The sequence below is a fragment of the Lissotriton helveticus genome, chromosome 1_1, assembly GCF_964261635.1.
Source record: "Lissotriton helveticus chromosome 1_1, aLisHel1.1, whole genome shotgun sequence".
Classification (NCBI taxonomy): domain Eukaryota; kingdom Metazoa; phylum Chordata; class Amphibia; order Caudata; family Salamandridae; genus Lissotriton; species Lissotriton helveticus.
The window spans coordinates 1946489805-1946511063 of record NC_136057.1 but is presented as its reverse complement, the minus strand read 5'-3'; the positions used below and the strand labels follow the sequence as shown (position 1 = coordinate 1946511063).

The window sequence follows — 21259 nt, the reverse complement described above, 5'->3', positions numbered from 1 at the left end:
AGATGAGGCAGAAATCAGTGAGGCCCTACTATCAGGAAATGGTTATATTAATATCAATTTAGATTTCCTACAAGGGAGGGTTGGAGGTTCACTCCACTGTTGAATAACTTTAGGGCCTGGTTTATTCTGGTGATCTAAGAAGGCAAAAATGATTGAAAGCCTCTCCTAAAGTTACATGACAATGCAGCGTTGTCCTTTGCACTTATTGATGTTGTATGTTACTGTACTGTTGTTAGTCAATCAGTCACCTTTCCAGTGGGTTTGGGCTCCCAATTATTTATTTATTTATTTTTTTTTTTTTTTTGTGTTTTCTATAGCGCGAACATGACCCTGCACAGGGTATCAGAGCGCTTTACAATAGCATATAAACAACATTCTTACCTTTACATGTTACTAGCCATTGGTGATTACGTATTAGCAAATCCGTAAGGGCTAACATAACCAAAAAGTTCACATATAGATTTCCATAAAGTCTTTGGAACGTAAATGAAATAAAAACTAGTATAACATTTCAACCTAGTACAGTGAGTTGCTTGTGTGGAAATTCTACCAGCCAGGCAGAATGAAATAAAAGAAGTACAGTTTTAAGGATTTAAGGGAGAAATTTCCTCATATAAAACGATTTTACTTCCTTTTTAAATTTTGCGATGGTTGGAATTCTTCTCAACTCCGGGGGGAGGGTGTTCCAAATTCTCGGTGCCGCCCCTGAGAATGCTCTGTCATAAATTCTTTTTTTATGGAAGCGCGCCGGTTTCAGTAGTAGATCAGCATTGCTCCTGGAGGAACGGGACCCTCCCGACAACGTGAGTTTCTTGGCGAGGTAGACTGGAGATTTGTTGTGAATTGCTTTGTGTGTGACACATGCCAGCTTGAACTGGATTTGTGCTTCGAAAGGAAGCCAGTTGAGAGCTTTCAAGTGGGGGGAGATATGGTCAACTTTTTTGGATCCCGCTATGAGTCTTGTGGCTGCATTAAGGCATGCTTTCAATGGGGCTGTTGAGATCTTAGGGAGCCCGGCTAAGGTTGTGCAACCGTATTCAATCCTTGAGATGACCAATGCCTGAACTGCTGTTTTGAGGTCTGCTTTGTTTAAGAAAGGCTTTAGTTTTCTTAAGTAGCTTAAGTGGAACCTGGCGTTTTTTGCCATTGTGTTGATATGTACATACATATTAAGGTTTTTGTCCAGAGTGATATCCAGAGATTTAGTTGACTCCACAATCTTCGGAGTGCACTTTAGAGCTGTGATGAGGTTGGACCATTCAGCAATCAATGTTTTGATTTTTTTTAGGAGTAATCAGGAGGAATTCCGTTTTTTGAGGATTAAGTTTTAGGTGGTTCTTGGTTAGCCATAGAAGTGTTCTTGCTAGAGCAATGTTCATTGTCTTTAAATCATCAGTCGACGCAACCTTAATGTACAGCTGAGTGTCATCAGCATACATATGGTAAGCAATGCTAGCTTTTTGAAGTATTTCCGTAAGAGGTTCTACGTATAGATTGAAAAGTGATGGAAATGCCGTGGAGCCTTGAGGAACTCCTATAGTATTGTCAGTTGCGTTTGAAAGGGTTTGATTGACCATTATTTTTTGCGATCTATTCTCCAGAAAGGAGCTGTACCAGGATAGCACTGTACCCTCGAATCCCATCCTGTTTTTCAGTCGATCGAGGATATAGGCATGGTTCACCGTGTCGAAAGCTGACGACAGGTCCAATAAGATTAGGAGGCATGTTTTATTCTGGTCCAGAGCCAGTAAAGCGTCATCTACTATGTGCAGAATCGCAGTTTCTGTACTGTGATTTGGGCGGAAACCGGATTGGCAGTCGTTTAGAAGCTTGAATTTAGAGATGTGTAGGCTCAATTGATGTTGGACACATTTTTCCAGAATTTTGGCCAACATGGGAATATTGGTTACCGGTCTAAAGTTGTTCGCATCTAAGGGGTTCTCAGTCGGTTTTTTATGGAGTGGGATGACTTGTCCTGTTTTTAAGCAGGCCGGTATTTGACCATGAGACAACGAGGCATTAATGATCTTGCAGGTGATTTATGGAGGACCAGCATTTCGCCGGAAGGGGATCATTGTAATGATTGTTAGGTTTCGAGGTCGCCATGATTTTTGAAATGTCTAATTCGCTGACCTGTGTAAAATCTGACCATTTAGCACTGTTTTTGGGTTCGGCTGATTCTGGTTCATCCAGCACCTTATCTCCCCGGTCCTTCTCCAATTCAATGTCATCCGCCGCTTTTTTGAGTTCCCTCTCCAATGAGTTGGCTTTGTTTGTAAAGAAGATCGAGAAGTCTTCGCTGTTTAAGCAAGTTTTGGCAAGGACTGGAGCTATTTTGGCCGCCTTGTTTGATTGATCTTTAAGTAGATCGAATAGTTTCCTTGGTCTATTAACTGCATTGTCCAGTTCTTTCCTGAAGAATTCTTTTTTAGATTTAATAATGCTTTTATTATACGCTTTCCTGGATTGTCTCAGTAAGGTTAGCTGGGGTGAGGAGGGGAGTTGTCGCCATTTGCGTTCCGCTGATCTCAGTGACCTTCTTTCTTCATTTAGGGCACCGTTGAACCATGGGTTTTTGTCTTTGTCTGAGAATCTTTTTAGTTTTAGCGGGGCTATGTCCTCAATGATGCTGGACATTGTTTCGTTGTAACGTAGCGTGAGGTCGTTGACGTCCTCCATGCTCATGGGTGGCTGCAGATCAATATTGCATCGTGCCGCTAAGTTTTTCATATTAATTTCTCTGGTGTCCCTAGACCCTTTTTTAGGTTTAATAGCTTGTGTAGATGATTTAGATTTTCTGAGGGGGATTTCGAAGGTAATTACGTGGTGGTCCGACCAGTCGCAGGGTGTGATTGCAATGTTCTCAATAGATTTCTCTTAAGCTATGATCCAATCAAGAATAGATCCTTTATTGTGGGTGGGGAGATGACATCCTTGGACTAAGGATTGGCTATACAGGAAGGATTTTAACAGGGTGATTTGATTGTCATCATGATCTTCCCAATGCATGTTGAAGTCTCCTAAAAATATATCGCTCGTCTGCAGATTAGAGTTAGAAGTTATGATTTCTATCAACTGGTCTGTGAATTTGGTCTTAGTACCCGGGGGGTGGTATAAGGCATGTAGTTTACAGTTCAGGTTATTTGCTGCTCTTAAGGACATGCCTAGATATTCACAAGACTCTAAAGGCTCAGCTTGTATTTTTGTTATGGAAATGTCAGATTTATGTATACAAGCGATGCCACCACCCTTTCTGATGATTCTGTCCTGCCTCAAAATCTGGTAGTTAGGGGGGACCATTAGGTCTAGGCAGGGCGACGAGGAGTCAGAGAGCCATGTTTCCGTTAGAATGATTATGTCAATGTTATGGTTAAGAATGAGATCAGCTATGTCTGCCGCGTGTTTATTTGCCGATCGACAATTGAGTAGAGCGCAGCGAAAATGCTTCTGCTCAATGCTCAAGGGTGGCAGAGATTCTTCGAGCGTTAATGCCACTCTCCTAAGATTGTTGGCATTGATTCATCTAGTATTAGCCTGAGAGTTTCTACAGGCTTTCGTTACTATAGTTTGAATATTATGGTTTTCTTCTAACTTAGTTTTAGTGGTAGGCCTGGGTTCATATGTGGATACAATAGATAATAGCTCACTATCAGTCAGATAGTTGAGTTGCGTGCGAGGACGGTAAATTCTGTTCGATAAAGCCAATGGGGTGGAGCTTTGTTTAACATGCGTTTCATGGTGGGAAGATTGAAAAATCTCCATTTTTGCCAGCCATTTTTCAGACAGGCACAGTAGGTTTTTCATATCTTTAATAGCGTCAAGCATAGCTTTGTAAGTTTTACGAGATTGGGCACTGAGGTTTAAGAGATCATTATTAGTTTGATTGATTCCGATCCTAGCAGAGTCTGAAATATCAGGTGTGTTAGTGGGTTGTGCCGAGGGTGTCTCTCTAGGAGGTTTTACTTTAGTTATCCCCGTAGGCTCTAAGCATATTCTGTTATGCTTAGGGATGGTTCCTCGCTTCTCCTTGAGGTTCCTCAGCGCTCCATTTTTGCTGACTTGAACTTGCTCCGTCTGAGCGGTTTCCATCATGCTAACAGTTCTCGCTAGTGGGTCGATATCAGTGTTAGTGGTAGGCTGTGAGCTCAAGACCAGATTCGGGGGCATTGTTGCTAGTTGAGTGTTATTGTCCCTGTCTACTTCTCGATTGGAGTCATGACAAAGACGTTGTACTAAGTTGGGTGGGATGGTTTTAGACCTCAATGCAGAATCCGACTGTTGTGTTTCTATCGCCATGTCAGCATCAGAGTCCTTAACGCTCAAGTTGTTGTCATCCTGACGTACTAACTGAAATTCCGTATTGGTGTTTCTGCTGATAGGCGTAAATGCGCTACCATTAGCAATAGTCTGTGGGTTCCTGATTGCCTGCAGTAACATTTGATTTTCAATCATGTTGGTGTTTCTGCTGTCAGGCTCAAGGGTGCTATCATTGGCATTAACCTGTGAGTTACTGGTTTCCTGATGTAGAGTTTGAATTTCATCACTAGAGTTGCTGCAGACTGTCGCTGTAATTTGGGTGGGGTGATTGGATTCCATCTCCCTGTCGACTTCAATTGTAGCCCTAACCGGAAAGTTCCCCGGTGGCCCAGTGCTAGTTTGGGACTTAGTGTTAGGCTGGATCCTCCTTTTTAGAGTGGGGCTGCTGAGGACGTCGTTTTTTAGTGTTAAGAACATTTCATCAAAGCGTCCCAGATCTTTATTGGCCGCTTGAATGAGAAACGTGCCATTTTTGTAACACGTAATATTTAATGAAGCCCAACATTTCCTAGACGGGGTAATGACCAACTTCGTTCCATAGGGAATGTTTTTTGATTCCTGAATTTTCAGAAAGTTATTTATAGCATTCCTCCATCTGGCCGTTTTCGTACTAAAGAATATAAAGTCGTTTATAAATGCGCCATTTTTTTGGTTAAAGGAGGGGTCAAGTATCAGTGTTTCTGGGTGAGATCTGAGAAGGTTGTGTTTAAAGATTTTGGAGGCATTTTTTGAGATAGTGGGAGGGTAAATTATAGAGTAAGAATTTGTTCCTTCCGGTTTTAGGTGTTGACCTGGCATTGTGGAGTGCTACCGGGTTCTATATAACGTATATCGTATATGTTGCTGTAAATCAGAAATGTGTCCACTTTTAACTTCTCTAGTATGATAAAAACATAGATTGAGCTATTACTGAGAGTATGCCCCTTCCAAGATGGCTACCATGTAGTATTAACTGGTGTGCAGTCCTATGTCTCTGTTCATGAAGCCAGTTCTCAGAGCTACTTAGTCCTTTGTTAGTTTCTAGAACACCATCTCCCTGGTGTAGTCCTCTGTCCACTCTTATACCTACAGCCAGCAAAGTCTCTGAATAGCCTCACAAAATGGTGGCCATATTTCCTTAATCATCATCAACAAGGTATGGTTATAAAAAGAAAGTAACCAATTATTCACCTATGGCTCTCTTCCTTGCAATCAGCAAAGCGTCTCACCGTTTGATTTGGTGCAGTCGCCGATCCTCCTGTTCAAAACCAGATTTTCTCTTTTTTTATTTTATTTATCCTCTGCAGAGGGACGAGGGGTGGCGGGTCGCTCGGTGCTCTCTCTCCATGTCTTCACCCGCGGCGGTCCAGATGTGAGGCCGGTAGGCTCCTTGCTTTGCCCACCGGTCTGCCTTCTCTTTCTCTTCTTCACTTCCTTTCCAGATGGAGGGGGTCCCGGCTCTGCTTTGCCGCCACCGGACCTCCGTATATGCCGGGGGCTCCCGTCTCAGTCCCCGGCTCACACGCAGGCTCCTTCCGATCCGTGTGTCGCAGTGAGGCTCCCACGTCGCTGCCTTCCGCCTATGTGGGGAACTTCATGAGTAACCGCTTGTAGGGCAGAGGACTCCAACTTGCAGCTGCCCGTGACACAAATCAGGCACCGAAGCAGGGCACTATCGCGTCAGAACGGACTCCTCTGAAACGACGGACCCTCGTGCTCCAGGACCCCTTTTCTTCTTCTCCGTCGACCGGGTGAAGCTTTCTGCTCGTCGATGGCCTCAAGTAAGTTTAATCCAGTTACTTTCGTTTGCCATAGTAGGCTTTAATCCGGTTTCTCTTATTTCCTTCTGCTTGCTGGCAAACATGAGGCTGAAAAGGGATAAATCAGCATTTTGGATCCCATGCCTGTGGAGCTCATCTCCCGAGCTCCTTTCCAGTCGCCATTTTACATCATGAAAATACATTCAGTTGATTGCCACACAACAAAACAAGTTTATTACTATTAGTTCTTAGTGCTTCTATGAAAAGCAACACGGCCACTTGTGAAAGGTGGGTGTTCTATTTGGGGCAAATGTTATCCACCAAGAAAGACTACACAAAGATTAATTGACCTAGCATAGGTTGATTCTTGAAAGATTGAAAAGAACACAATTATGTGTTAAACATCACCTTTACAGTACTACAGCTTATCTGTGACAAAAGGTTGCTGGGTTTACGTTTGAATTGTCAGCCTGAGGACTGCTAGGTTGATATGTTAGGGATTTACCAAGTAATATTTAGGATTGCTCTGACGCTAGTCATCCCATAGCTGTTATTACTGTCAGAACGATTTTGTAAAAACTAGAGATAAGCTAACAGTGGAGTCTTTCGCTTCAGACTACTTTAGCTTTTGAACGCAAGATAATGCATTCTGTGAGATCCACCCATCACATACTGTTGATTTGTTTATTTCTTAAATGTTGCCATTTTGTCTTGGGTAAAGTAGGTACAATTTCGGCTCATAGTTTGAAATGCATGAAATAAGGTTGCCACCATATCCCTGATGTAGGTATTCTTGGCCAGCTGGACTCATTGGTACACCAATATTTGTTCTATATTGCGGCTTCTTTCAGTAGTGCTTTTAAACAGTGATGTAGCTCGGAACCTCCTAATTTATGTGAGTGATGGGATGACGAAGGCTATGAATGAAAAAAAAGGAAATCACATAAAAATATGTTTGTTAAGATTTGAATGGAGTGGAGAACTGAATTGAAACGTTTAATTAATGGCAAATGTAATTTAGTTTCTTCTTCGGATGAGATAATAATGGTTCAGTCGCACTAGTGGTAGCAAAATGCTTTAGAAGTGCTAAGACATTGACAGCAAAAGACCATTACTATTTTGTAGTTATGCGGAACCTTGTAGCAGGAGAAAACATAAGTGAGCCTTTATTATTCATACATTTAAAAATGCCTCCTCATTCTTACCTATACAGGCTGGTGGTGTGGTCCATTGTCCATTCTTGCAGTAGATTCTCCTAGATCCTTGCAAGAAATGATGTTCAGGGCAGGAGTAGTCAACTGAGGATCCAGTGCTGTAGCTTGTTGCTTCTGATTGAATGACTCCATTCTGAATGGCTGGTGGTGATCCACAGCTTTCCTCAATACCTAAGAGGACATAGGGGTAGCAAAAAGGACGTTTTTTTACATTTGATCTAATCATTCTAATAATGCGTGTTTTCAGAAGCTGTTCTGAACTCAGTTTCAGTATTGTCAGCTGTATTCTATATGCATAGGAAAACTCCCTGAAAAGGTAGTACATCATATCCTACACAGTCTCCCTTTAATCCCCTCTCCACACACCAGCATCTTCCTTGGGAATTTTATTTTCTCTTTAACTGGCCTTTATCTGCCCCTGGGAAAAAGACACTTAGGGGACGACTACAATACCGGACGGACCCGAGTCCGTCCGGCCTTGTTCTGGAACTGGAACCGAACAGCTCCAGCCCAGGAATTAGGATGCGTCCGAACCCTGTTCAGTCGCAACCCTAAACTTTGCTATGAAAGCATGCATTCTGAATGCAATGTATGCGTTCATAGCAAAATTCAGGGGTGCAGTTCATCCCTGCACCCGGTGGCAGGCATCACGGTGGTTGTGACGAGCTCGGCGCGTCACACTGCACAGTGGCACTGTGCTCATGACGAACTGAGCTTGTCATGACCACGCCCGTTTAATGGAACGCCCAGCACAGCAGGGGAATTATCCCCGCATGGGCGTTCGGTGGCGGTTATGACGAGCTCAGCTCGTCATAAGCACAGCGCCACTGTGCCTCATGGCAAGCTGAGCACATCATGAGCACCGAAAGAGTTAAGGTGCCTGCCACCGGGTGCAGGGATCAACAGGGAGGCACAGCCACCATTCAGCTGCCTTGCACCCGTGGGGGCCCTGCTGGGGGCCCCCAAAGCTGTTTCCCAATGCCTTTCTATGCCGAAAAGGACGGCACAAAAAGGCAGTGGGAAACTGCCATTGTAATCCCTCAGCTGGAAAGAGCCGAGGGGGGGATTATTGTGGATCTTCCAAATGGTGGAAGTGCTCTCCGATCCCGTCGTAAGCCATTCAAAAGACTGATTCGGATTCCTTTCCGACCAAGCCCAGGTTGGAATCGGTGATTACGATGCGGGCAGGAGGGCTCCGACCAACGGTCGGAGCTCTTCCTGCCCGCATTGTAATCGGGCCCATACCTGGATAGGTGGCAGCACACACTTCCTCTAATCATGCCAAATGTTGGGTGCTTTTCCAACATCCTTAGCAGAGTCTGTCTCTAGGCAGACACAGGACACTTCTCTGTGTTCTCACGGATAGATTAGATAGGCTGAGGCAAGTATGTCTTCTTCAAAGTGCTTTCTCTCTCTACCTCGATCCTCACACCACTAACTTTGGAAGTAGTGTTTAATAATATGAAGAAAATTATGTAGAGTTCGTAAAATATAGAAATAATGCAAAGTCTTAAAAGCAAACTTATAAATAAGTGTAAAAATGCCAAATGTAGTACGCAGTCATACTTATTTTGTGCTAGGCCTAAATAACTGATGTAGTATTATTTCCCATAACATATCTACCTGACTGAAAATAATGAATGTGAACAAAAGAAAATTAGATTTTCCGGCCCTTCCCATGGACATGTATTCTTTTTAATGAATGATAAGTTGCTTAGATGTTTATATAATTCAGCAAATGTTTCTACTTGACAATGATTGCTGTTAAATGTCTCAATTGTCAAAATATTGGGGCCGATTATGATTGCGGAAGCCACCGCCGGCCCGGAGGATACGGAAAAACCACTGCGGAGCCTCCAAAGACCCACCGCCAAATTAGGATGGCTGGTGGGTCTGGAATTCCATCCGCCGCTATTCCGCAGCGGTCAATTTACAACCGCGGCGGAATAGCCCTAAAATGGTGGCGGTGTCTGACAGACACCGCCACTGCCAGCCATATTAGGATGGTGGGAAAGACATGCTTTTCCGCGGTGGCTTTTCCGCAGTGGAAAAGCATACGGACTTTCACTTCGGGGGCCCGTTGCGTGCCCCCTGGGTGAAGGGGGGGTGGGGGGTGCACATGGGGGGTACCTATGGAACCCCGCTGCATTTGCATGCACAAAGCAGCATGCACTGCGCGGTGCCTGCCGCTTTGTGCATGCAAATGCGATGCATGCATTTTTAACCTTGCGGCGGGTGCAGCTTGAAGCTGCACCCGCCGCAATGTTAAACTTAGAGGATGTGACCGCCACCCTGGCGGTCACATCCTAATCTGCTCGGAGGGAACGCCACAGCCCCTGCGGACGTTCCCTCCTCCTCAGGGGTCGCGGACGGACTCAAGTCCGTCCGCGATCCTAATCGGGCCCTTAGGGCCGGCAGTGGCTTCCGCCGGCTTGGAGGATGCGGAAAAACCGCAATCATAATCGGCCCCTTAGTTTGGAAAGATAGAGATTAGGTTTTCCGCATGGGAAAGTAGTTTGACTACGAGAACCACTGCCAAAAAAAGGACACAGGACATTATTAGTTGATCAGTTTATAATTACTGCATATTTAGAGCGATTGTGTGAATGGTGAGAAGGCGAGGAGTGATCCCATTTCCAAGATGATAGGCTGGCTGAAGAAGACCCTGCGAATGGTAACAATGATATAATGTGATGTCTATGTTATTGCGTGTTCCTAGAGTAGGCTCAGATTTGCTTAGACTCTACTGAGTTTCTTGAACCTCTCTTTATGAGATCTGCTTACGATATCTGACATTTATGCCGAAGCTTTAAGCTTATGTCCTCACTGTCTCATTCTTCTGACTGACATCTAGCTTCCCCATCCTTAGAATGGGGATTCTTTTCTTTATGGAACATGCTTGATGCATTTAATGACTTGAACTATTTTTATTATTAATAATTAATGACTGATATTGATGAAAATATAAACAGATTAAAAATGAAGATGAAATAGTAAAAGATTGATTAATAAAACCTTTCACTAATAACAAACTCTCATTTTTGACTGAAATAACATTTTGATTGTGAGGATATTTTGTGTTATGCAGCTTCTGGTTAATCCCTTTCAACGTCAAAGGCCTAAAAGCAGGGATTTCTTCCAGATCAAGTGATATTATTCTCTCATAAACCTATAATTTATCTTGCACTCCCCGCTTCAGGAAATCATTGGGTGGCTTTGTGTAGCTAAACGAGCAATGCCGATGATACACATGATAGGACCTTTTTCGAGTAGGATTTTATAAGTATATGTTTAAATACTGGCTTAAGTTCATGAATTGAGGGAACTTTTAATACTCACAAATGATAACTATTGTCTGAAGCTAATGTTCATTGTCCAGGTTATTTATATCACAAAGTTAAACTGTTTAGCATATCAATACTTAAAATATAATAAACACAAAGTAGTACAGCAACCGTGCATATGGATTACTAACATAGAAAGAACTGAGGGGGATGAAATCTGGGACATTTTAGACAAATACAGTGAGGCCTTTAAACTTACAAAGACCTACAAATCTCTTTTATTTTCAAATAATCAGTAACCAAGGAGGAATAGAACAGCATACAAGGAAGTAAAAAGAGAGGAGAGAAAAAGAGAGGCAGGGGAGCATGGCAAAGACAGAGAACTGGGTAATTGTGTGACTTCATTTATTTACTGTAGAAATTTAAACATTATATAATGGCAATTAAGCATCAACCTTTGGTCTTTACGAAGGCTCTATCCTACACATCTGCAGTGACCCCAAACGCCGCGAACATTCCCATACTAGGTATCCCTTCACCACAGGGGATACTTACGCGGGCCAGAATACAGGGCTGGACGGATAGTGGGGTGGAGGAGGTGGGGGCGTTTTTTTGGTGATGGTACTATGTTGGATTATGACTACATCTTGCAGGCCACAGGGGCACCGCCGCACCTGTATCTTTTACACGCCACTGTGATACATTATATCAGAACCTCATGGGCCCCACAGAGGAATGAACCCGCACAACATGACTTGGTACACCTCCTATATTACATGGGACTGGAGGGCATTAGGTATGCTGGCAGTATACTGGGGTCCGGGCACATGCAGCGATTTCACTTACATCCCTAAGGGCACACTGGGCGGAAGACTCAGGGGTTGAGATCACGGATAAAGCATGGAAGAGTATGCTGAAACTCCCCAAAAAAGTATCGCGCAATGCAAGACTTACATTTATCCAGACAATGGTACTCCATCGATCATAACTCACCCCGAAAAAAATACATCTTATGTTTCCGGACTCCCCTCATGGCTGCCCCCGTTGTAGAGGAGACAAGGCAGACTTTATCCACATGATGTGGTCTTGCCCTCACCTGTGGAACTACTGGGGAGGAGTCTGCCACTCCTTAACTGTAGTGACACAACTTTCAGTCCCAGACGAGGCCCTAAACTGCCTTGTAGGCCTTCGTAGATGCTCAAGGGTACAAAAAGTGCTGTTAAGGTTCTTAGACCTAGCACTCATCTTAGCGATTAGGGTTCTCACGATGAGGTGGAAGTCCCCCAGATGCCCTGCAGTTACTACTTGGCAGTCTGACATGCTTCAATGGGGGAGGGCGGAGGATGCAGCTCTTCGAAGGGAGGAAGAGAGGGGGCTGAGGAAGCAACCCGTGGCACTGGATTGGGAGGCCATGATGATTGAATTGTAATCACTTGATTTGTCCCCCACACAAGCTACCGCGACCCAGTAATACACGAGGGCGCCCAGTGATTTGCTGGCATTAGGCCCTGTAGACCCGAGACATTGTGATTTCACCCTGGATTCCGCATCCTCTACAAGGATGACTATGTATAGAACTCCTGCGATCACCCTGGAAGTTGAAGTAAGACTGAGCAGGAGAAGGGCGGGGTGGGTTAGGGTAGGGGGGAAAAGGGGGGTTGTATAAATTCTTGCTAGTTGAATGTAAATATGCACAACTTTGAAATGACGCCAAGGATGTAACATGTACACTGTTCGATTGGTAGCATTGTTGTTACAGGAAGAGAGCCTGGTTATCCTTCTATATTATACAGAATGCTGAGAACAGTCTTGTTATGTAATATGGCTCAGAGGATTGTTATAACAAGAAAAGGACTGTATCTAAAGAATTACTCTGCTCCTGCACATGTTGAACTGCGGTCATCAATAAAGTGTGTTTAAAAAAAAACCTTTGGTCTTTATTTTAATATTGAAGACTTCTATTGAGCAACATTTTTCCATCAACGCGGTCCTCTTGAGAGTAATGTGAACATATTAGTGTAGTAAATTAGGCAGTCAAATGTTCCCTCTCTTTTTTTGCCTCCGAAAATATTGTGCTTGCTTGAGCTGAGGGAAATATTCTACATCACAACCCTAGTGGTTTTAATAAATGGAGCTGTTTCAGTAAAACGTTTAAGTTTTGCTTGATGGTACAGCATGGCCAGACCTTATGAAATCAATAGACTGAGAGCTTTAAGTGGCACTACTGAGAGAGGGGCTGTGGCTCCCTCCACATGCTGACATCTTGACCACAGATTTTGATTAAGCCGTAATTGTGTCCTGCCATCAAAGAACAGCTTGTACTTCACCCCTGTTGGCTCATTTTAGGGTACCTTTCACCTAATACGGCAGTCACATTAAAACATAATGCTCTGGTTGTACATGAGGAGTGAACTCTCCTTCATAAAACTGTTGGTTGAGAGGGTTTCCCATCTTCTAAGATGTTTGGGGCACAGAAACTCAATGCTGTGATACCATGAGTTTTTTGCATTTTCAACATGGTGCCTAAACACACACACGGCTTGGTGGCCTCCCTGGGACATGATGCAGAATCCAAATGTCCCTTTGATGTGAGGGGCATGGCACAGCTAGCATCAACAGTATCGAGGAGGGACAGCACCCACTTCAAGGTATAAACTTACCTAGTAAAGCCACATCCTCCACAAAGACTGGGCCTGCAGCCCTTGCTGTAGCCCATAGAGCCCAATAGAAGCAATTTCCTGATTGCGCCCTTCCCTGACACATGCCTACGCCAACCTGAGCTGCAGCAACAGCATTGATAAAAACTCAGAGAACTACAAATATCATGATGTGTCACATGCTGAGGAGCTCTTCTCCCCAAAGTTCTAGATGCCTTGCTTTCTTGAGCCACTCATCTGAGCGTGCTCTGGCCCAGCTTCTTGGAGGAAATCCACAGAGATAAGCTGGAAAATGACACACAGTGAATGGGTACTATCCTCCAACTGGCCTCGCCTCAACACCTTGCAGTTCCACTGCTCTTTAAAAGCATTTTAGGGCCCTCACACTCTGAATTATTGCAACCTCTTGACACCCCAGCCCTCTTGGAATAATGGCCAGTATGAACATTCTGAAGAACTTTCCCAGGTTGCACACACAGAGGTAGGCCAGACTGTGTTGATACACCGGGCAGAGGCACCCTGGACACTACCAAAGCTGAGCCTCTACAGGGTGAAATGAACAGAGGTAGTACCTGACACATCTTGCCTTGCTGACACAAAGCAGTGACACTTTGGTTCTTCTTTCTCTTGGCTGCATGTGGATTTTCGGGTGGGACCGGAAGTTTATCCTGCTGCTGCAATCATCTCTCCTGCTCATAGATTTCTCTCCTCACTTCAGGCCAAAGCTCCAGGGCTGACTCTTTGGGTAGCTGTAAGGACTTGACTACTTGAGAGGCTTACCCTGGGGGAGAGGTGAGGAGGGGGTCAATGTGCATGCCTTTATAATGAATTTTGTTGTAAAGGCATGCGTGGTAAAGGCATATGCATTTTAAATGTAAGTATTAGATAAGTATTATTTTTTTGTATATAAGGGTGTGTATGGGTTTTTAGGGTTTAGGGTGGTTATGGGTTTTTGGGTGGTAAGGTTAATTTGAGGTTTAGGGTGGGTGTGGGTTTTAGGTGGGTTTTAGGTGGCAGGGTAATTTTAGGGTTTAAGATCGGTGTGGGTTTTTGGGTGGCATGGATAATTTATGGTTTCAGGGTGGGTATGGGTTTTTGAATTGCAAGGGTAATTTTAGGGTTTAGGGTGGGTATGGGTTGTTGGGTGCAAAGGCTGATTTTAGGGTTTAGGGTGACTGTGGGATTTTGGGTAGAAAGGGAGATTTTAGGGTGGGTGTCCGTTTTTAGGTGGCAGGAGTAATTTCAGGGTTTAAGGTGGGTGTGGGTTTTTGGGTAGCAATTTCAGGGTTTAGGGTGGAATGGATTTTTGGATGGCATGGGTAATTTTAGAGTTTTGGTGGGTGTTGGTTTTTGGGTGGCAAGGGCAATTTTAGGTTTAAGGGTGGAAAAGGGTTTTTGGGTGGCAAGGGTCATTTTAGGGTCTAGGATGGGTATGGGTTTTGAATGGGAAGGGTCATTTCAGGGTTAGGGGCTGGTAAGGGTTTTTGGTTGGAAAGGTTATTTTTAGAGTTTACATATGGTATGGATTTTTGGGTGGCAAGGTTACTTTTATGGTTAAAGGTGGGTAAGGGTTTTTGGGTGGGAAAGTTATTTTTAGGGTACGTATGGGTTTTTGAGTGGTAAGGGAAATTTTAGGGTTTAGGGTGAGTATGTGGTTTTGGGTGGTGAGGTTATATATAGGGTTTAGGGTGGGTAAGGATTTCTAGGTATCAAGGTTATTTTTTGGGTTAAGAGTGGGTATGGGTTTTTGGATGCCATATCAGTGATGTCATCAGTGATGTCTTTTGAGATGTGATCAGTGATGTCATCAGTGATGTCATCAGTGATGTCATTTGAGATGTCATCAATGATGTCATCAGTGATGTCATCAGTGATATCATCAATGATGTCATTTGAGATGTCATCAGTGATGTCATCAGTGATGTCATTTAAGATGTCATCAGTGATGTCATCAGTGATGTCATTTGAGATGTCATCAGTGATGTCACTGACCATGTCATGAATGATGTAATATGTGACATGATCAGCAGTGGATTGCGGGTGCGTGATATATAGTTAGTACAACTAACTATATATGGAATTTCAATGGTTTTGTGTGAGTAAAAAAAAGGTTTCTTAAATGCTAATTCCTAACTATATATGGTCTATAACCTATAGTTTTTTCAGTGAATATATATATATATGTATATATATATGTATATTGATTAGTTTGACTAGTCACTGGTTGTGTAACAGTACAGTGGTTTTGTCTTCATGAGACACAATAATGGGATATAGGAACGGGTCTGCAATTCCAAGATTGCGAAAAATTGTCATTCAGAGAAGGTTTTGTCAGTTTAGCCTCCGATGCTCGGGGAAGAAATGAATTGCGGAACACAAATGTGTAATTGTATAAACCCTAATATATGCCTTTATATTTTAGCCGATACACGGCGTAATAACGTGTCAGTTAAATTGTGTGCGCAAATTGAAAAAATCTTAAATTTTGGCGCATAATAAGCTGAAATTATTTCTGGTGTGCTCGTGATGAATAGAGTATTAGACAGGCTGAACTGAGCAGTCAAGTTACCACGATATGTACTGAAACAACATGTGACGTACACTGTGAACAACACTCAATATGGTGAATTTATTTTTAGTCCCTTGTTTGTTTTTGTCACCACATCACATGTGCACGCTGTTAAAAACATGGCGCCCACCATCAATGTTTGTAACATTGAGGAAGGCGGAGCGCCGAAACGCGTCTGTTTCGAACTTTAAAATAAAACACCTTAGAACTACCCCCGGAGTGCGTGGTTTCTTTAGCTGAAGCTTGGTGGAAACCGTGAGCTGTTTATTTATGCGGGTCCTGCAACCGCATCACGCACCCGTCTGCGAGTGCTCCTGAAACTTGCAGGGGACTGAGCTGGATCAAAATTTTGGGAGCACCGCCACGCTGTCAAAAGGAGAAGACACCGACTCTGTCGCAGCTTGTTGGACCGAAGTAGCACTTCGTTGGAGGTCTGCAGAAGGGTCCATATAGCGGTGAGGAGACAATGGATTTCTTTGCATATTACAGCATACTAGGCAAGACAAAGGGGTAAATGTTCTTAATGCAAAAAAACTGAGCGCAATCAAAACAAAATGGATGGCGCTATGTTTAATGAGGCGTCACGGCATGAAGCCGTTAACGGAATGTTCAAGAAACACAAGGAAGGTGCACAACCCTCCAAAGCCAGCCCGCCTAACAAATTGAATGACCGACTGACCACTTTAGAAAGACTATATGAAAGAGAGGTCAGAAAGTGGTGGGAGGCGACCAGCCTACAACATTATTTTGATGAGAAGATGGTACCAAGGGGGCTTAGAGTATATACGGTCCCATCTTATGAGAACCCGGATCCACAACTGTTGACGGACTGGGAGGAGCTAACATCTCATTATTGTAAAGGCACTTTGGGTCTCCTAATAAAATACGCCTGGAGTGATCGTGAAAAGGCGCTATTGGAGATAAAAACCATGGAAGAAGAATTGGCTAAAATGGAGGAGAATAAAGAAATGATAGAGAATATGAGGATACAGATGAAAACAAGACTTGGCAAATACGAACAAAAAATCAAAACACGGAAACAAGAAAAATTTGACCGTGATCAAAGAGACTACTCCCAAGGTCGGATTCTCACGTTCGCCCGAAAATTTGATGCTCCAAGAAAAGAGTTGAGCAAGAAAAGCGGACAGGCATCAGCACGGAGAGTAGAAACTTCAGAATCCAGTGCAACAGATAATGAATCCGCAGATGATACAACCATAAGGGACAAAGGCCAAGCGAGTACATCTAAGATGACACCTTTTCAGGACAAATTTCAAGTGATTCAACAGGCATGGCTACGAGGAGGCAAGAACAAACCCCCGGAGCGAGAAGAAGAAAAACGAGAAGAGGAGGCGGGGGCAACAGGTGGAGGAGGACGCGGAAGACCCAAGAGATCCAATTGGGTGAACAGGAAGAAATGAATACATCTCAAGATACAGTAGAGGACATCACTGTAATAAATTTAACACCGAGAGTCCTCACTGACACCGAAAATAGAGTTCTAAGTTTAGGACTCAGCTTCTGCCCAACGAGCCATCTAGAATACACGCAAACGCGTATAGACCTGTTTAACTTCGTCCGAAGATTGAAACTGCACAAATATTTTAAAACAAGATCATCTGTAAAGAATCAAACTGGAATGCACATGAGGGCCACCGCTACTGACGCGTTAAGAGGCAATGACTTACCAGCGGTTGAGACTTTGCAAGGTCTAGCTCTTGAGGAATACATAAGCCAGCTTCCGTCATCTACCGAGGAGGAAGCATCGAGGGCAGCAACCTTGAGAATCGAACAAGAAAGAGAGGACAGCGGCTACAAACTTAGATCGCATTTCAACCCACAATTAACTTTGGATGCCATTGACGTATTCTCAGATGCAATGACAAATGACTTACTGAAATTCAGAGCTAAAGGTGGAAAAACTGGTATGGATAGAGGGAAGAACAATTTAAATCCGGATGAAAGAAAAGCAATCCTGGATCTAATGCAGGATATGAGTGTGATAATTAAGCCTTCGGATAAAGGCGGAAATGTCGTCTTACAAACCAGAGAAAATTACTGCAAAGAGGCCATGAAACAACTACGAAATGCAGAAAATTATGAATTGTGATCTAAAGAAAATTATGCTGCTAGCATAAAAGAATATGACGAATTGATTCATAGCTGGTACTGTATAGACATGTTGGGAAAAGAGGAATATTTATTCCTAAGAAGCAATAATCCAACAACTCCTACATTTTATCACATTCCAAAAATTCACAAGAACAGCATCGACCCTCCAGGTAGACCCATTATTTCATCACAAAATAGTCTAACTGAACATCTTTCCACCTTTATTGATCATTTTCTCAATCCGCTGGTACAAGAATTGGATTCCTATATAAAAGACACAAAAGACTTTTTGTCCAAAATTGGAAGAATCAAGTGGGATCCAAGTTATAGAATGCTAGTATTAGACATAACAAGTCTGTATACGTGCATCAGTCATGAAAAAGGCATCAAAGCGTTGCAATATTACCTCAAAAAGCGACAACTAAGGTTTTTGGAACACAATCAGATGCTGGCAATTTTTGTGGAATTTTGTTTGACGCACAATATTTTTTTATTTGAGGACGTCTATTACAGACAAATATCTGGAACTGCGATGGGTACCTGCTTTTCCCCCAGCTATGCGAATTTATTCGTAGGCTGGTGGGAGGAGCAGGTGCCCAGGTCGCTGGAGGTGGATGGTGAGAGGGGCTGTGTGATCAAGTGGTGTCGTTACATAGACGACTTGTTCATAATCTGGCAAGGATCAGAATATACTGCCAAGGCCTACATTGATGCCCTCAACATAAATGATATGAATCTGAATTTCAGTGGCTCTATTAGTAATACCTGCGTAGAATATTTGGATTTAAAAGTATTCATAGCGGATAATAACATAGAGACATCTCTCTTCCGTAAAAGTACAGCGGGGAACTCAGTACTATATGCTACAAGTAATCATCCAACTGCATTAATTCAGAGCATTCCCTATGGAGAGCTACTCAGGCTCAGACGCAATAGCTCCAGAGATTCAGATTTTAAAATTGCAGCATCAGCATGCATCAGTAGATTTCAAAAGAGAGGGTATGCGATGGCCACGTTACAAAGTGCATTACATAAGGTCAATGCATTACAAAGATCTACTCTACTGATGGACAAAAATTGCTCTTCCACCAATGAGAATACCGAAATGGGAAAGTTCCGGTTGGTAACTCCTTATTCGGCGGAAGCAAATTTTCTGAAACGTATGCTTAGGAAAAACTGGCATATATTAAAGACTGATAGTTGTATCAAAGATGACATTCCTGATTACCCCCTGGTAACTTTCAAGAAATCCAAATCTCTCAAGGACATGTTGGTTCAAAGTCATTTGAAAAAAATTGAAAGAAAATCCAACACACTTGCTGACCTAAAGGGCTTCCATCCATGTCATCACTGCAAAGCCTGTGCACACAGCAAGAGAGTGAAAAACTATGAGATACCAAACACGGGTATAGTGAAAACTATTAATAAGTACCTTACCTGCAACACTTCATATGCGGTATACTGTCTCAAATGTCCGTGTGGACTAATGTACATCGGAAGCACGATCAAACCCTTGAAATTAAGGATTTTAGAACACTTAAGAGCAATTGACAAAAATGATCAGTCGTATCCTGTTGCTCGACATTTCCAGGACAAACATTCAAGCAGTAGACATCAACTGCAATATTTTGGAATAGACCATATATCAGAGAATTCCAGGGGGGGAGACAGATTACACAGGCTAAGAAGACTTGAGTCTCGGTATATCATAGACTTAATGACCAAACATCCCAATGGTTTGAACGCAGGGGAAGAATTGGCATCTCACATTGGATTTTAAGACATGAGACACTCCGAGTATATAAAATTTACAGAGGAACAAGGGATTTATGTAGGACTATATCCCAATATAAACATCATTGTGAAAATAACGAAATTAATCCTCATACAAAATATAGGACTGTGTAACCAACAAGCCTTATGGGAAGTAATCAAGTAAGACAATTGGGGTAAAGAAAATTGCGGGGGTGTAAACAAAATGTGCAGTCATTTACAGATATCGTCATATACTTTCATGTATTTGGTCATTTGAAGTATGACACTTATGTAATCCTTCCACAGTGTGAATTCTTGAATTTTTGAAAATTCGATTTGGATAATATGTAAAGTGATAATCTATGATTATGGCAAAGCAATTGTGAGTCGAGGGAAAATTGCCGATCCACGGCGGTATTAGTTTGACTAGTCACTGGTTGTGTAACAGTACAGTGGTTTTGTCTTCATGAGACACAATAATGGGATATAGGAACGGGTCTGCAATTCCAAGATGGCGAAAAATTGTCATTCAGAGAAGGTTTTGTCTGTTTAGCCTCCGATGCTCGGGGAAGAAATGAATTGCGGAACACAAATGTGTAATTGTATAAACCCTAATATATGCCTTTATATTTTAGCCGATACACGGCGTAATAACGTGTCAGTTAAATTGTGTGCGCAAATTGAAAAAATCTTAAATTTTGGCGCATAATAAGCTGAAATTATTTCTGGTGTGCTCGTGATGAATTGGAGTATTAGACAGGCTGAACTGAGCAGTCAAGTTACCACGATATGTACTGAAACAACATGTGACGTACACTGTGAACAACACTCAATATGGTGAATTTATTTTTAGTCCCTTGTTTGTTTTTGTCACCACATCACATGTGCACGCTGTTAAAAACATGGCGCCCACCATCAATGTTTGTAACATTGAGGAAGGCGGAGCGCCGAAACGCGTCTGTTGCGAACTTTAAAAGAAAACACCTTAGAACTACCCCCGGAGTGCGTGGTTTCTTTAGCTGAAGCTTGGTGGAAACCGTGAGCTGTTTATATATGTATATATATGTATATATATATATGTATATATATATATATATATATATATATATATATATATATATATATATATATATATATATATATATATTACTCAGGAAGTCAGCCTTGATTTCAGGTGCAAATTTTATTTAGTGCAAGAGCGCCCCCGCACCATAGCCATATATATATATCCCTGTAAAATACTTACATTTTCATGGTTAAGGTATTAAGGCATATGTTTTCAGAAAAATTGACAGGTAATTACAAGCACCTTTAAAAATATATATATATATAAAACAATTTCTGAAAACCCCCTCAACCCCTAACCACTCTAAATTCTACAATTAATTACCCTTGCCACCCAAAACAATTACCCACTGTTAACCCTAAAATGACCCTTGCCACCCAAAAACCCATACCCACCCTAAACCCTACAATGATCCTTGCCCCTCAAACCCCATACTCACCCTAAACCTTAAAAATAGCCTTGCCACCCATAAACCCTTCCCCACCCTTAACCCAAATATAACCCCTGCCACCAAAACCCCATACCTACCCTAATCCCTAAAATGAC

The 21259-nt window shown here is 42.7% G+C and overlaps 1 protein-coding gene across 1 annotated transcript in view; it reads right to left on the bottom strand.

Annotated features, from left to right (window-relative positions):
* Nucleotides 1-21259, bottom strand: part of LOC144755180 (coagulation factor XIII B chain-like) — a 291682-nt gene that overhangs the window by 71086 nt on the left and 199337 nt on the right. Inside the window, exon 10 of the mRNA XM_078643823.1 lies at nucleotides 7262-7441. Coding sequence (XP_078499949.1) covers nucleotides 7262-7441 — 180 coding nt within the window. The remainder of the gene's footprint in view (nucleotides 1-7261; nucleotides 7442-21259) is intronic.